Consider the following 17654-nt stretch of genomic DNA (forward strand, 5'->3'; position numbering starts at 1 on the left):
TGTGTTAAAGTTTTGAATGATTTTAAGGCAATGAGAAAAATAGCTAATGAACTAAATTTTTTATAGAGCTAAAAAATTGCTCAGTTAAAGGCTGTACTTAGTGCTAACATTTTCTCATTTTGTACCTCCTACTTATTTGTATTATATTGTCTTTTTAAAAAAATTTTTAATGTTTATTTATTATTATTGAGAGACAGAGCATGAGCAGGGGAGGGGCAGAGAGAAGAGGAGAGACAGAATCTGAAGCAGGCTCCAGGCTCTGCGCTGTCAGCACAGCGCCCGATGCAGGGCTCAAACTCACAAACCGCAAGCTGAAGTCGGACGCTTAACCGACTGAGCCATCCAGGTGCCCCTGTATTGTCTTAATAGAAAAATGTTCGTGATAACGGTTTCTGTTTTTTAAAAAAATCTTCTGATTGGGCAGTTCACAAGGTTGACAATCTATGATGATCAGTGAAATTCAAGAACCTGGAATCACTGTTTTTAGCAAGTAGTTTCACAAATAGAGATTGGGATTTCTGAACTGAACCATTTCCAACTTCCTGGTCACCTTTTGTCCTAATTTTCCCCTGAGGTGTTTTCTACCCTTTTGTATCTAGGAAGTGAGACTTAATGGCTAAACTATCTGAGATATAGATAAGTGTAGATACTAAGGAAAGTTAGTTTTTAAAAAAAAATTATTGTTATTATTATTATTATTATTATTATTATTATTTTTTAGCATGCAAATTTTGGGATTAAGACTGACATAATTCCTACCATGTTGCAGATGCTAAACTGGGTATTTGGCATATGTTCCCTTTAATATTCATAGCAACCCAATGAGGTACAGAGGTTGTGATAAGGTTTATTTTGCCTATTTGAAGAAACAGACTGAATTAAGCAAAGTAGTCAAAGCCACATATCTAGGTTGTGTCAGAGTCAGGATCCAAAACCTTATCATTTTTTTGTTTTGTTGTTGTTCAAAATCATTGCTCTTTCCGCTATATATTAATACTTTAATCTGCATTTGATACTTTTTCCAATTTGTTGTTTTATGATATACAATCCAGCTCTGGGAATAGGTAATAGCCAGAGAGTCTCCTATTTACTATCCTTTTTTTGGGTACTTTTCCTCTGGTAACAATCCCTTTTTTCATATTACCCAGAAAAAGACTTTGTACACAGAATTCTAATAATTACTAAAACTTTAGGACTTAATCTGTGTATGTTTTTGAAGTTAGAGATTTATGAAATACTGATGGATCCAAAGATCATTCTATTCCTTTGGTATCCTCTTTGGGCTTCCCCAATTCTCTATAGTTGAGTGTTTTTCACATTCATTTACATATTTTCCTTTTGGTGTCCTCTCAACCCTACCTTTATTTCCTGTGCCTTTCCATTAGAGTTTTCCTTTTTTTTTTTTTTTTTTTTAAAGTGTGTTTGTTTATTTATTTAGGGAGAGTGTGCACGTGTGCACAAGCAGGGAAGGGGCGGAGAGAGAGGGAGAGAGAGAATCCAAGCAGGCTCTGCTCTAACAGTGCACTATTAGTGCAGAGTCTGACTTGGGGCTTGAACCCAAAACTGTGAGATTATGATCTGAGCTGAAATCAAGAGTCAGATGCCTGACTGACCCACCCAGGCACCCCTAGAGTTTCTCTTTCTTAGGAGCTAAGTTATCTTTAACCTTTTCTCTTTCTTCAATATTTCTTAGTATATCTAATGTTGGACATACAATGAGTACTGTGATTTTTTACCATAGTACTAAGACCTAAAATAATTTAGAATTCTGGGGGCACCTGGGTGGCTCAGTTGGTGAAGCATCCGACTTCAGCTCAGGTCATGATCTCACAGTTTGTGAATTTGAGACCTGCATCAGGCTCTGTGCTGACAGTGCAGAGCCTGGAGTCTACTTCAGATTCTGTGTCTCCCTCTCTCTGACCCTACCCTGTTCATGCTCTGTCTCTCTCTCTCAAAATAAATAAACACTAAAAAAATAAAAAAATAATTTAGAATTCCAATTATTATTATTTATTTAAATATTTATTTATTTTGAGGAAGAGAGTGTGCAAGTGGGAGAGGGGCAGAGAGAGGGAGAGAGTGTGAGAATCCCAAGCAGGCTTCGTACATCAGCATAGACCCCGATGTGGGGCTCGACCCCATGAACTGCGAGATTACGGCTTGAGCCGAAACCAAGAGTCAGATGCTTAACCGACTGAGCCACTCAGGTGCCCCTAGAATTCCAATTATTAAATGTCACATATTAAAACTATTTCAGGGCCTTTACTATGCCATTTTTACTTTGGCACCATTCATTCATTCATTCATTCATTCAAATATTTATTGAGCTGTTGAACTCTACTATATACTAGGGACTGTTTGGGGTAGGGAGATGTGGTAAATAATGCATACTGCCAGATCTTAAGGTGTTTTCTTGTGAATATGGTGATATTGTTAAATATCTTGGCCCACTTGAGGATCATTGGCATCCTGGTACCTAGTACTACAGTCTGACATGGGTTTTTAATTTTGTGATGGTTTAGTTGATTTGAACAGATGTTTTGAGTCCCAACATATAAGGGATTAGTCTCAATACTGTGAGCTAGATAATGAAAGTAAAATATCTTCAAGCATATTTTATGCTTCGTTTATGGAAGTTCGATATGGGAGAGAGAGATGCTGAATTTCACCATATCACCAGGAAAAATATTGTTAGTATTAATAGTGAGTGATGCAGAATGCACTGAGGATAGAGGGAGACTGGGTTATTTATGCCTAGAGGGGATTGGAGAAGGCCTCGAAATGATGGGGATGTGTCCTGAGATAGAGGATGTGTAGAAGGATTTTGTGATGTTAAGGAAGAGATTGACACCTGAGATTAATTGAACTACACTAACAAATGCATAAGGACATTTAGGGCAGGCTTATGTTACCTGAAGTGTTTGGTGGTTGGGACTGGATGAGAGAGAGTAGTCAAAGTTCATTTGGCAGACACATTAAAGAGTTTTTTTGGATTTCCTGCTTTTTAATTTATACTTATTTCTGGAGACACTGGAGTACCTTTGAAGCTTTTGAATGGGTTGATAACATGATTGTATATGTATATTAAGATGATGGCTTTGGTATATTTGTTTTTATGAGTTTTATTAAAGATAAGGTATTTTAACTGCTTCTTTTAGAAGAATCCAAGGAAATTTATTAGACCAAACAATGGTTAAATGGCACACCAAACTTTGTGATAAGAATTGACAGTTCAGGAAATTTAAAGTTACCGTTGTCTTTATCCCTAATTCTTTTTTATTTACTTTTTAAAAATTGTATGAGTTTAGATGAAGCTGAACCTCAGCTGGGAATTTCTTGCCTTTAGTTATTTTTTTCACAACCTAATTTAATTGGCTTGACTGACTCTAGTGTACTCCATAGTTTTTTTGTTCTTTCTTTGGATACACTCATGATTTTAGGATTAAGAGCGTTAACAATATATAAAAAGCAAATGTTTAGCTTTTGGGGTTATTGCTCTATGGAATGAATAATATTGCAAATGAAGAATATTTGTACAAAATGAAGAGGTATTTAAAATGTTTTCTGTTTGTTAGTATTTTCTTTTGGTTTTTGGTTTCCTATCATGACTGACAGGAATTACCTTGAGACATCTACCTCACTTTGAAACTAGTTACTTAAAAATTTTATACCCTCAACATTATATTCTTTAAGTTTTTTTTTTTTTTTTTTTTTGTTTTTTTTTTTTTATGAGAGAGAAGAAAAGAATGCTGCTAAGAAGCATCCTGTATGACATCATCTGTCTTGTGTTTCTTATGTCACTCAGGGTAATCCTGCATAAAACGTTAATAAAAGAAGTGAGGGAAGATTATAGATATGTGTGTGTTGGGGGAAGGATGCGGAGGCAGGGACAGTGCATTCCCAGATAGGGCTTTCTGGCACACTCATAATACGTTTCTTTTCTTTTTCTTTAAAAAAAATTTTTTTTTAACGTGTATTTGTTATTGAGAGACATAGAGACAGAGAGAGAGCATGAGCATGGGAGGGGCAGAGAGAGGGGGAGACACAGAATCCGAAACAGGCTCCAGGCTCTGAGCTGTCAGCACAGAGACCAACGCGGGGCTCAAACTCACGGACCGCGAGATCATGACCTGAGCTGAAGTCGGATGCCCAACCGACTGCGCCACCCAGGAGTCCTTCACACTCACAGTACATTTCTTTAGAGATTTTAATGTGAGGGAAATTGCTGTTTTGGGGAAAGTAAACTTAAAATAGGCAAAAAATCATCTTGAATAGCCAGTAGTTCACACAGACCTAAGCTTTGAAAGATTTTCCATAGTTCTTAAATTCTTAAAGACCCTTTGCTTTGACAAAAAGGATAATTTTCCGATTGAGTACTCCTTCTTACATTAAACTTGTCCTTTTTGCTCTGAAGCACCTTCTTCCTCTTCAGCTTAAAGGTTTTTTTTCACATGATTTGGTCTGTAAGGAAGAGGGCAATCCAATAATATTACTTACTTACCACTTATTGAATGCTTATCAGGATCAGGTGCTATATATTTTCATTATATTTTACCTTATAGCAACATCATATAATCTTTTCATACCACTACTTTACAGTAAGGAAACTGACAGAGCTTTCAGGGCTAAAATAAGGATGCAGCAACTCTGGTCTCAAGTTGTGGTTGTGACTTTGCCATCAGTTCTGATGAGCATCCCTGCCGTATTCATCAGCAGTCTCCCTCCACCTAACACCCTCCCCCAGAGTTCACTGTTCTCACTCCTCTCCCAAGGTAGTTCTCTTATGATCCATGTGTCTGTGCAGTGTGCCCTCTCTGCTTTTGTTTCTCTGATGGTCTGGCAAACTTTCTCAACCTGCAAGACCCAGGTGTTATCTCTGTTTTGAGGCGTTTCTTGATTCTTCCAGACGCTGTTAATCAAGTTGCATTGCCTGTTAACTTAGTCTAATATGTCTCTGTTCTTACATAATTATAATATTTAACTGGTTAACTCCCATATTCACTGACCTTTCTGAGGGTGGCAGCTGTGGCTCTCCTAGCATGTACTAGGTGTAACAGTGAATGTTTGTGGAATTTGTTCAATGAATGTGAGTTCTGGAGAATGTTATCAGACCTTTCATGATCATTACATTGGACAAAGTAATTCACCCAATATCTTATGCAAGTGATAATATAATGTTTAGGGCCTTCATTTAAACTCTAACATTGCATTCATATTGAATCCATCACATATAATGCTAATTTAACGAATGGTTGTAATTTCGTTATAATATGTTATTAAACTTGTTCACAGTTTAAGGGGAAAATTGTGATAAATAGCTTGGTCGAACACACACTAGTGGTCTTTGTAAGGCTATTAAAGTACCTATTAAAATGAGACACATTAAAATGTCAAAAGGCAAGTTCATAGGAAGAGTTAGTATGTAGACTCAACTTTTATTTTCTTGAGTCTTAATTAGTCTCATGAAGTTATTTATTGGGGGAAACTCTTGAATAATAGTTGAGAATTTGTGTAATTTTTCCCTGGTACATATTTAAAAATATTAGCTATTTAGCTCAACACATGTGTTCTATTTGTTGATTTCCTCTGTTTGGTTAGGGCTTTAAATTTTATTTATTTATATATAACTAAGGTTTTAAACTTAGAATCTCCTTGAATATTACATTATTATCAGACACTAATTGCTTTTAGAATGCTCAAATAAAAAAATATGAGGGAGAGAGTAATAAGAAAGAAGCTAGCTATTCTTTCATTCAATTAATTGCCAATTATTAGTTATTAAGCATAATCAAATAGTATCATGTATTTCAAAATTATGGTAGTTTTATTTACATGATGATATGAATTAAAAAGTACAAAAATGCTTTAAGAAATAAAAAATAAAACAGGTTAAAATAAAAAAAAGTACAAAAATGATATTTAATGGTGAATTTAAAATCCTGCAAGCTCTAGGGGCTCCTGGTTGGTTCAGTCGGCTGAGTGTCTGACTTCAGCTCAGGTCATGATCTCACAGTTCGTGGGTTCGAGCCTCATGTCGGGTGCTGTGCTGACAGCCCAGAGCCTGGAGCCTGCTTCAGATTCTGTGTCTCCCTCTCTTTCTGCCTCTCCCCTGCTCATACTCTGTCTCTCTCTGTCTCAAAAATAAACATTAAAATTTTTTTTTTTTAAATCCTGCAAGCCCTAGAAATGCACCCACCATTTGTTTTTAGGTCAGTATCTGTTGAAATTCTACCCTTAACATTTTTATGTCCTTGCTCATAGCAAGCATGTTGTATGATTTTTGAGTTAGGTTTGCAATAAAGATTAATGAGTTAGTGTTTCAGTTTTTCTGTAACAACAACAACAAAAATTTTTCCGTGTGTGCATGTGTAAAAGGAGCAAGCGGAAGTTCCACAGACTGTTGGACTCTTCTGTTCTTATGTATCAGTCTCTTGATGTTTCCTGTCTGCCTTTTTGACTACCTATACAGCTGTTTTTCATGTGTTTTTCAGGCTTGGAGAAAGATCAAGTATTTTTGACAGCTGCACACTGAAGTGCAATATATGCTTGGCCACAGGTCACGTTTGCATTTCTTCACTTGTATTTTTACTCAATGCGTAAAAGAAATATGAGCATAGAGAGATTCAGAAAACATGTAGCATGCTGAGTAATGGTAGTCTTCTTTTATGTATGCCATTCTACTTTGCTGTGTAGATTCCACAGGAAGAAAAAGACAGCAGAGAAATGGAGGAAATGGTGTTCAGGACTGCCCACCATGGGGCCCTTGTTGCTATAATAGTGAATGATGGAAAGTGCTCTGGGTCATGCATGGTAAAAAGAACTTGTGAGCATGGGGACACACACACATGCACGCATGCATGCACACACAGTGCTATACACCACTTTAATGAATAGATTATAATTTAGTAGAGAAAACTGTTAATTAAACAGTCAGTCCAACATGTTTGTGCATCATGTTAAAGCCTTGGCTACATGATATTTTAACACCAGGAAATGAAACACAGTATTTATTGTGTTCATTTTGCAAGGCTGCCATAATAGAACTTTCGTGCCTCTATCTCCCCATCCCCACAGACACGAAATTTTTCTTTGCCTTTGAAAATGAAAAGAGAATGATTTTTAATACCCTTTCAAAATGATTTTGCTAAGTCCTTTCTCAACTCTTTCCCAGATCTCGCAAATAAGGTTTGAAATCACAATGGTTAGTTTTTTCTCATCATGGTTAAAGATCAATAGGATAAATATCCAGATTTTAAGTTCTGATGAAATCTCCAACCTTCCTAATTATTTCAACTTTAAAAGCTATTTTATTTTTCTCTGTATAATTAAGTCATCATTTTTGAGGAAGCATCATTAAGATATTGTCATCTTTTCAATCTACTGCTTGCTTTTATGTTTCATGCCCTGTTGGTAAAACTTGTTGCCTTGCACTAGGTCAAGTCTAATTGCTTCTGCGTCTTCTAGTATGTTCCTTTTCCCTCCCCAAAACTTTCTCTACTCATACCTTTGAATGCTCTTCATTATCCCTATCCTTCTCAGTTTAGGGATACATCCTACCTCATGAAATCTTTCTCAGACTCACTGTAATGAAGCTCTTTGATGGTCTGTAGTACTTAGTCTGTTTCACATCACTTCGATTTTATATGTTAGCTTATGTTAATTTTTAAAATGGATCTAGTGTGGTATAATGGAGCCTCCTTGGGAACATGTAAGATATAACAGAGTGAGATTTCATTTGAGTCCTAGCTCTGTCATTTTCTCACTCTTTGGCATGAGGCAAATTATTTAAGCTCTGTGCTTTTCAGTCTTCTCATGTCAAATGGGACTGTTGTTCACCTTTTGGAGTTATTAAAGATTATAGCTAATTTGCTGGGTAAATGTTTAGTACAAAGGAAGGAATAGAACAGGTGCTCAGTAAATGTCAATAGTAATTTTTATTCCTGTTGTTCTATATTTCTTACAGCTCCTAATAGAATACTGAGCATGTGGTAAGGACTCTTTGAGTACAGTTCAGGGCTAGGTCATTTAAATAGCTCCTGAAATCCTATCGCTTTTATGAAGGCTTCCTGTTGGCTGTGTTTTATCAGAACTACAAAACTTTCATGGCTTCTCTGGACTGTTCTTTCTGTTCCCATTATCTGTAAGGGGAGCCTTTGGTATGTATTCTGAAGTGGCTTCCAAAGCAGCGATTTGAAGGATTTATTTATTTATTTTTGAGTAATGTTTTGGATTGATCCCTACATTTTTCTAAATTCAGCAGCCAGGATTGTAATAAATAAAGCATTTTTCACATACTTCAAATGCAGTATGTGAAACACATAGAATAAAATCTCAGCCAATCTGAACTTTAGATGAATAAATTATTTTGCCTAGCTTACTTCAGTTTAAGAGACATTTATTAGTGCATCTGTTATGTGCCAGGTATTTTATCGCTGTTGGATTTACAAAGATGAGTAAGACATGGCTCCTGCCTTTGCGTTTAGTTTAGGGTGAACAAGAAACACAAAAACAGATCATTTCAATTGATGATTAGTTGTAAGATGGAGGTGAGGATGGGATCACACGTGGAGGGTGGTTGAGGGGGAAAGAGATGAGCCTAATGTTGTGATGTCTCTCAGAGGACAAATGGGTTGATTGACTTGATTCAGGGACAGAGTGGCTCAAGGTGGCTTCAGTATTTATGGAATTTATTCCCTGAAATGTTCCCAGGTAGGTTTGGCTCCAAGTGAGACCTGATACTGTGGCTCAAACGTGTCTTCCATGGCCTTCTCTTAATTGTTCCTTTGCAAAAGCCAAATGACCTCTGTGATTTGAGACTTTTATCTTCCTCACATATTCCTCAGGGGGAAGAGTACGTTTTTCTCTAGTTCTAGATAAACCCAGAAAGTTAATTTTAGCTGTAAATTATACCTATCCCTGAACCAATCACTGTGACTAGTGAGACACTAATTGGTAAGCCAGGGCCTATTGTCAAGCTTAGAATATAGTCAGTCTTCTTCATATCTCGTGACTAGAGATAGGAGGAGAGGAGAATGGATGACCAAGAGGCTGCCAGCAGATGTTCATTAGACCAGGAGAATAAATGTAAGAATTTTTTTGGGAAAGGTCATAATATAAGCAAAATCAAGGAACCATACACCATTATGATGTATGTGGGAATCAGCAGGTAGTTAAACATTAATACACATGTAGTATGAGACTTAGAAAATACTTATAAAGTTATAATGTGATGGAGTATTTGCCACCTGCTGGATTTAGTTTTCATCCATTACTTCATTTAATTCTCACAAAAGCTAACTAAGGTAGGTGTGCCATCTTGCAGATAGGGAAACTTGAGCTGGAGCCCACAGCTAATAATTGGTGGAGTTAGACTCAAAGCCCAGATTATCTGACTCTGGAGGCAGCCCATGTGGACATTGCAGTATAAACACTCTCTTCTATATTGCTAGAATTTCAGGAAATAAGACTTCATATAGTGCCATGCTAAGGAGCCAAGTTTTCTGTGGGGCTCAAGTTTTTTTCAAGCTCTAGCTCTTTGTTTTACCATGCTAAGGCAGTGGTTATCAAACTTTAGCATGCATCAGATAGCCTCTAGGGCTTCATAAAACCTAGAATTGCTGGACCCTATCACTAGAGTTTCTGATTTAGTAGAGCTAGAGAGGAGCCCTAGAATTTGCATTTCCAAGATGATGCTGATGCTGGTGGTCTTGGAACCCACATTATAAGGACCACTTCTTTTAGGTCTTTGGGAGTCTGAAGATTTGTAGTTCAGTGACATTCAACATACTGAAATGAATTCAAATTTTGTTGGCACTTCTACTTGGAAATACACATACTCTAACCTCATATTCTTTAATAATACAGACATCAAGAATACATTTTGGCTACAGTAATATTCTCCATCAAAGGTCAGAGTCATTGCATAAATTTTTTATTGATTGGATTTCTTTTGTCTCTTTGATTCCTTTTTTTTTTTTTTGTCTCTCTGATTCTTGACTTATTAAGATTAAATTTATTGTTCTCCTCCCCGGTCCCACTCAATTCACCAATGTTCAGTTCCCTCTCTGATTGTTAAGAAAGTGCATTTATATACAAAAGGTATATATTTAAATGCTGTATTTTGTTTGTCTATATTTTTATTGTGAAGAAATTTGAATTCCAGAAAAAGTAACATGAACACCATATTTCCACCATCTAGAGTCAATAGTTGTCAATGTATATATGCATGTGTATACACACACAGATGTTTTCTAACGAACCACTTAAAAGTAAGGTACAGATCTTGTGCTACTTCACTCATAAATATTATAGCATATATCTCCCAATAAAGAACGTTCTCTTTCATAATCATAATACCATGATCACACTTAAGAAACTTAACAGTTCCTAACATGTGGTCATATTCCAATTTCCCCAGTTGTTCCAATGTCTTCTATACCTGGTTGTTTTTTGGTACCAGGATCCAATCAAATGAAACTAAATTTTAAGAGTCAGCAATGCTGATGGATCTTTAGGTTCAGGTAAGTTCTGTGTTATTTACAATACAGACATTTGAATGCATTAACAAAGATGCAAAATTAATGATGGTTTAAATAAGAAATAAGAAAGATAAGGAGATAAAGTGGTCCAGGGCTGTAGTGGGGGTGGGGAGGGGGAGGAGTCTGTTATCTTCAATATGTGGCTTCTTTCTGTGAGGCCAAGATAGCTATTCCAGCCCCACCATCATGCTGGGAACAGCAGAGAGAAGTGTATACTCAGTCCTTTTAAGGGCATATCTGGATGTTGTACATATCACCTCTGCTCCTATCTCACTGGCAAGAACATAATCATATAATTATATCTATAATAGGCTTGTATCTGAAATAGGAAAGTAAGCTTGTGTGCTGCATGGCCATGTGTCTAGTGATAATTCAGGTATCAAAAGAATGGCTACTAGAGGAAACAGCATCTCTGGCACAAGTTTTTTTTTTTTTTTTTTTGGCAAATGACTGAGCAATACCAAAGTATATTAAATCCATTTAATAACTCCTAATACCTTATAATACGACATTTCTCTTTTTCAGATGGATAGGGCTAGTAATTGCTCCTACTCGGAGCACAGACTGAGCCCAGACTGTTAGTCTTTTTTGAGTTATTTGATATGTATTTTATAGATATTTTGTCTGTTTCTAGGGCAGGAAACAATTCAATCAGTGAATGGTATTTTTCAATATTAGTATTTTTCATTTCTAGTAGTAGTTAACACTGTGATTTGTGTACAACTAGTGCTTAATACATGTCTGTGGATTTGGTCTGTTGTGTTTAACTGATGTCTAAGTCATTTGAAAGTATGAGATTGACCTATGAAGAAGAGAAGTAGCCTCTGCTGAACAGTTTTATTTCTGATTTTGGAAAAAATGATATCTTACAAGGGTCATGATTTTTTCCTAGAGGTTATCTATCTTGAGGTAGAGATTTTAGCATTATAGTAAGTGAAAATAAGTATACTTAAAATTATAGACATCTGAATAATTTAAAAATTGGGAAATGTATACATACTGATATATAGTAATCTGATAGCTTTATCAGTTTGTAATTTAAAATTTAAGCTGCTTGTATTGACCCTGGGGATAAATTAACTATGACATATTTGTGATGGATAGTGATAAATGAAAACCATTATAAAAAGGTCACCTAATTTCCTCTAATTTTTCTTTAGGTCGAGATTTAATTTGTATCCAGTCTATGGACGGGATGCTGATGGTGTTTGAACAGGAAAGCTATGCTTTTGGGAGATTTCTCCCTGGTTCTCTTTTACCTGGGCCTCTTGCTTACAGTTCTCGTACTGATTCCTTCATTACTGTCTCTTCCTGTCGACAAGTGGAAAGTTACAAGTAAGTTTGGATGTTGAATCTTTGGAATCATGACTTTTGGTGTGTATATTGCTGATTAATTTTTTTTTTTTTTTTACAAAAAGCTGAATATTAAAAAAAGACTAGTTTCTTTGATAAAATTGTAATTGTGGTGATTTAGAGGATATCATTTATATGTTGTAAAATATTTGAAAGGCAGTATAGTGTAGAGATTGATAAAGGATTTGGAGAGAGGTCGACCTGAACTGGAATCCTCATTTTGCTATGAGCAGCTGTTTGATGGTCAGTGTCCTTATCCTGGCTGTAAAGGGGATAATAATGGCTATTTATTTATTTATTTTTTTGGCTTTTAAAGTTTTTCTTATAATTCCAGGTGGTTAACATACAGTATTATGTTAGTTTCAGGTATATAATATAGTGATTCAACAATTCATGCATCACGCAGTGCTCATCACAAGTGTACTCCTTAATCCCCATCACCTATTTAACCTGTCCCCCAACCTCACTCCCCTCGGGTAACCATCAGTTTGTTCTCTGTAATTAAGAGCCTGTTTCTTGATTTGTCTCTCTCTTTTTTCCCTCTGCTCATTTGTTTTGTTTCTTAAATTCTGCATATGAGTGAAGTCATATGGTATTTTTGTCTTTCTCTGACTTATTTCACTTAGCATTTTACTCTTTAGCTCCATCCATGCCATTGCAAATGGCAAGATTCTGTTCTTTTTAATGGCTGAATAATATTCCATTGTACATCTCTCTCTCTCTACACACACACACACACACACACACACACACACACACACACATATACATACTGTATCTTTTTTATTCATTCATCAAAAGATGAACACTTGGGCTGCTTTGATATCTTGCATATTGTAAATGATTCTGCTATAAACATAGGGTGTATGTATCCCTTTGCATTAGTGTCTTTGTATTCTTTGAGTAAATATCCAGTAGTATGATTGCTGGATCATAGCATAGTTCTATTTTTAACCTTTATAAATTTCTTTTGACTTTTTGAGAAACCTCCATACTGTTTTCCAGAGTGGGTGCTCCAGTTGGCATTCCCACCAACAGTGCAAGAGGGTACCTTTTGCTCCACATCCTTGTCAACACCTTTTGTTTATTGTGTTGTTGATTTTAGCCATTTTGATAGACGTGAGGTGATATTTCATTGTAGTTTTGATTTGCATTTCCCTGATGGTAAGTGATGATGAATATCTTTTCACGTGTCTGTTGGCCATCTGTAGGTATTCTGTGGAGAAATGTCTGTTCACATCTTCTCATTTTGTAATTGGATTATTTGTTTTCTGAAGGTTGAGTTTTATAAGTTCTTTATATATTTTGGATACTAAGCCTATCGTATATGTTATTTGCAAATACCTTCATCCGTTTTGTAGGTTGCCCTTTAGTTTGTTGATCGTTTCCTTTGCTGTGCAGAAGCTTTTTATTTTGATGTAGTCCCAATAGTTGATTTTTGCTATTGTTTCCTTTGCCTCAGGAGACATATCTAGAAAGAAGTTGCTACAGCTGATGTCAAAAAGGTTACTGCCTTTGTTCTCTTCTAGAATTTTTATGGTCTCAGTCCTCACATTTAGGTCTTTAGTCCATTTTGAATTTATTTTTGTGTATGATGTAAGAAAGTGGCCCAGTTTCTTTTGCATGTTACTCTCTAGTTTTCCCAACACTATTTGTTGAAGAGACTTTTTCCCATTGGACATTCTTTTCTGCTTTGTCAAAGATTAATTGCCCATGAAGTTGTGGGAATAATGGCTATTTTGACAAGCTTGTTAAAAGGATTGAATGTATGTCAAGTTGCCACCCCATAGAAAATGCTGATTAATTGTTGTGACTATCCCTGAATTAAAAATAATAGAGTACAGTATGAGTGAAAAAAGCCAGATACAAAGATGCGTATATGGAATGATTTTTATAAAAAATATGTGACATAGGAAGAATACTGGCAAGAAATACAAGTGTTATTATGAATATTTTTAAAAGAATAATTCATAGTAGAAATGAAGTACGAAAATGACCGTATGAAAACCAATGATCGTTTTTGCTAGAAATTCTTACTGATTTGGGGGAACTGTGTTTGAGAGAGACTTTTGTCTCCTCTACCAGCTAAATTTCAATAAAAATCAAGATTTTGAGTTTTTGGAGGGTATGTTTTTTGTTGGAAGGGAGAATAGGGAAAAGAAAGTACAAATTCATGCTGGGAAAAGAAACAGACTTGGAGGATTATGGTATCTTCAGTAACTTTATTGTTGTTATCGTACTGATGGCAATATTTAGAACTTAACATCTAGGCAACACTTCATTATAGATTTTCATTTTATTATTTTTGGTTGCATGATTTTTCCCAAGGAGGGAAGAAAATATAAATTCATCAGGCAACAGCTATAAATTTTTGTCTACATGTTTCAATATTGTGCAAATAGCAAGTTAATGTACTATCCCGTTCATAAGTGGCAATCTGCCTTTTGTGAATTATTGTCAAGGTTTCTTAGATTCAAAACTCTGAACATAAGCAAATGTTTGTGACTAAGCAGAAGTTAACTGATGGAGGTAGTATATCATTATATTATATTCCTTCTTTAACTTCTATGGCTCTTGTCCAAAGGGGACGAATGAATTGTGGCATTGCTACTGGTAAGAAGTAAAATATACTTATTTTGAGAGGTTGAGAAAAATATCTGTATAATTCATTCAAGCCTGCCGGAGCTTAAGCAATATTGAGGAGATCTGCTTTTCAGTTTTCCACCCAGGTCTCTGCCTCAACTCCTGCCAAGTAGGGATACTGGCAGTGCTATGCTGGGGTCACAATACAAAGATTTGAATGCTCCATGACTTAGTCTTTGAAATATGTGCCTAGGAATTCATTTGGTAATAACTCCAGGAGTGACTGGATGAGGAAGCAATGTGTAGGTTTCCTTAATGTGTAAGTTTAATCTCAAAGAAGCTCACTGTCTTTGAACTATGGTAATTTACCAACATACCAATCTATTAAGTCTATCTCCATCTAGGACTAAAAATGCACACCATATCCATTATGTGGATCTTTTATAATGGTAAAAATGCATGGGATATGTGACTATTGTGAAATGATGACAATTAAGAGGATTTATAATGTTAAATAGCATATCACATTTATATATGCTTTCAAGTTTAATAGATTAAATTAAATGATAATCACTTGTGCAATTTAGGATTGGAGGAAGCATGAAAACTGTAGGTTTGTTCTTTTGAGGCTTCATCTATTTATACTCAGTTAATAGAATGTAATCAGTTAATATGAAAGGCTTATAAGACATAATTTGTTTTCACTTTTGATACTGATATTTAATTACTTTAAAGCAAGCTCAGTTATATTCAGATAGGAATAATGAAGGCTGTGAATCTCAAACTTTAGTCTGGATGAGGATCACGTACGTGGTCAGCCTGTTACAAAATGCACGTTTATAGATTCGCAATTGCCAGTACACTCGATTTTGATTTAGTAGTTTTGGAGATAAGACCCAGGAATCATCACTGCAAACACTTACTCTAGGTGATTCTAATTCAAGAATACACTTTGAGCATTGTTTTTCTTTTGAAGTGAGAGAATTGTTTGCTTTTTAAGGGGGGGTTGGAAGGGGCTTAGGTACCACCATTCTCTTAGCAATGTTTGTCTAAATTTTGGATTGTCTTTTTGGATTATCTCTTTTTCTTTCCTTTACTTGTCAGAGTTGTTTAGTCAGTAAATCCTCATGCTTCTACTTTTTTCCCTTTTGTATTCAGCCTTTGCTTCCCATTTCCATTGGCATTCAGGCCTTTATTTCCTCACTTGGATTTCTGATTTTCTTCTAGACTTGGAAGGATACTTCTCATAATCTACCCTTTTAAAATACCTCTTTAAGATAAGTTTTGTTTCCCATTAAAAAATTGGAAGCTTCATATCTTGACATTCAGTGATCTGTATGATCTGGTCACATTTTTCCTTTATTGATGTGGACATTCAGATTTGGAAGCGACTTTTAAAGTTAACTGGTTCAGTTATCCTCATTTTTTTCACCTCCTTGATATATTATTGCCTAAAACACTGATTTTTGCCAAATACCATATATTGCCTTCTTGTATTCTGCTGAAATATTCCAGAGTATGTCTTGCTGTATCAGATTCCTGAGAGCAGAATCTATCTTAAACATCAGTTCACTGACTGAATAAGTTAGTTCATGTATTCAATTATTCATTCAGCAAATATTTTTCAAGAGGCTTCTTTGTGTCAAACACTGTGCCAACTACCAGAAATGCAGAGTCAGATAAGAGGTCTCTCTTGTCTTCAAACAGTACGCAAGCAAGTGTGGGAGGTGGCAAGTCAGTCAACTGAGTTTACTGTGATAGAGGCTCTAGTGAGCTGTGCATAGGATACTGAGGAGGCCTAGAGGTGGGACCTCTCAGTAGGAGTTCAGTGGAGGGAGGTTCCCTGAAGAAGTATACCTATGATGAACTTTATTTTCTTTCCTTCTCTTTGCTACACATCTTTCGCCACACTCCTACATGTACCTAGTACATTGCTAAGTAGATGAGAGGCTTTAGGTAAGTGTTTTAAAATGTACTTGTAGTTAGACCAATGGAATAGAATAGAAACCCCAGAACTAGACCCACAAAAGTATGGCCAACTCATCTTTGACAAAGCAGGAAAGAATTTCCAATGGAAAAAAGACAGTCTCTTTAATAAATGGTGCTGGGAGAACTGGGCAGCAACATGCAGAAGAATGAAATTAGACCACTTTCTTACACCATTCACAAAAATAAACTCAAAATGGATAAAGGACCTGAATGTGAGACAGGAAACCATCAAAACACTAGAGGAGAAAGCAGGAAAAGACCTCTGTGACCTTAGCCGCAGCAATTTCTTACTTGACACATCCCAAAGGCAAGGGAATTAAAAGCAAAAATGAACTATTGGGACCTCATGAAGACAAAAAGCTTCTGCACCACAAAGGAAACAATCAACAAAACTAAAAGGCAACCAATGGAATGTAAAAAGATATTTGCAAAGGACATATCGGACAAAGGGCTAGTATCCAAAATCTATAAAGAATTCACCAAACTCCACACCCAAAGAACAAATAATCCAGTGAAGAAATGGGCAGAAAACATGAATAGACACTTCTCTAAAGAAGACATCCAGATGGCCAACAGGCACATGAAAAGTTGCTCAACATCGCTCCTCATCAGGGAAATATAAATCAAAACCACACTCAGATATCACCTCATGCCAGTCAGAGTGGCTAAAATGAACAAATCAGGAGACTATAGATGCTGGAGAGGATGTGGAGAAACGGGAACCCTCTTGCACTTTTGGTGGGAATGCAAATTGGTGCAGCCGCTCTGGAAAACAGTGTGGAGGTTCCTCAAAAAAATTAAAAATAGACCTACCCTATGACCCAGCAAATAGCACTGCTAGGAATTTACCCAAGGGATACAGGAGTATTGATGCATAGGGGCACTTGTACCCCAATGTTTATAGCAGCACTCTCAACAATAGCCAAATTGTGGAAAAAGCCTAAATGTCCATCAACTGATGAATGGATAAAGAAATTGTGGTTTATATACACAATGGAGTACTACGTGGCAATGAGAAAGAATGAAATATGGCCCTTTGTAGCAATGTGGATGGAACTGGAGAGTGTGATGCTAAGTGAAATAAGCCATACAGAGAAAGACAGATACCATATGTTTTCACACTTATGTGGATCCTGAGAAACTTAACAGAAACCCATGGGGGAGGGGAAGGAAAAAAAATGAGGTTAGAGT

At 36.1% G+C, this 17654-nt stretch overlaps 1 protein-coding gene across 6 annotated transcripts in view; it reads left to right on the top strand.

Moving 5' to 3' along the window:
• Positions 1-17654, top strand: part of BBS9 (Bardet-Biedl syndrome 9) — a 439547-nt gene that overhangs the window by 97743 nt on the left and 324150 nt on the right. For all 6 annotated transcript variants that reach the window (XM_042969708.1, XM_042969671.1, XM_042969704.1 and 3 more), the window contains exon 6: positions 11699-11873. In XM_042969708.1, coding sequence (XP_042825642.1) covers positions 11699-11873 — 175 coding nt within the window. The remainder of the gene's footprint in view (positions 1-11698; positions 11874-17654) is intronic.

This window comes from Panthera tigris, chromosome A2, assembly GCF_018350195.1.
Source record: "Panthera tigris isolate Pti1 chromosome A2, P.tigris_Pti1_mat1.1, whole genome shotgun sequence".
NCBI lineage: Eukaryota > Metazoa > Chordata > Mammalia > Carnivora > Felidae > Panthera > Panthera tigris.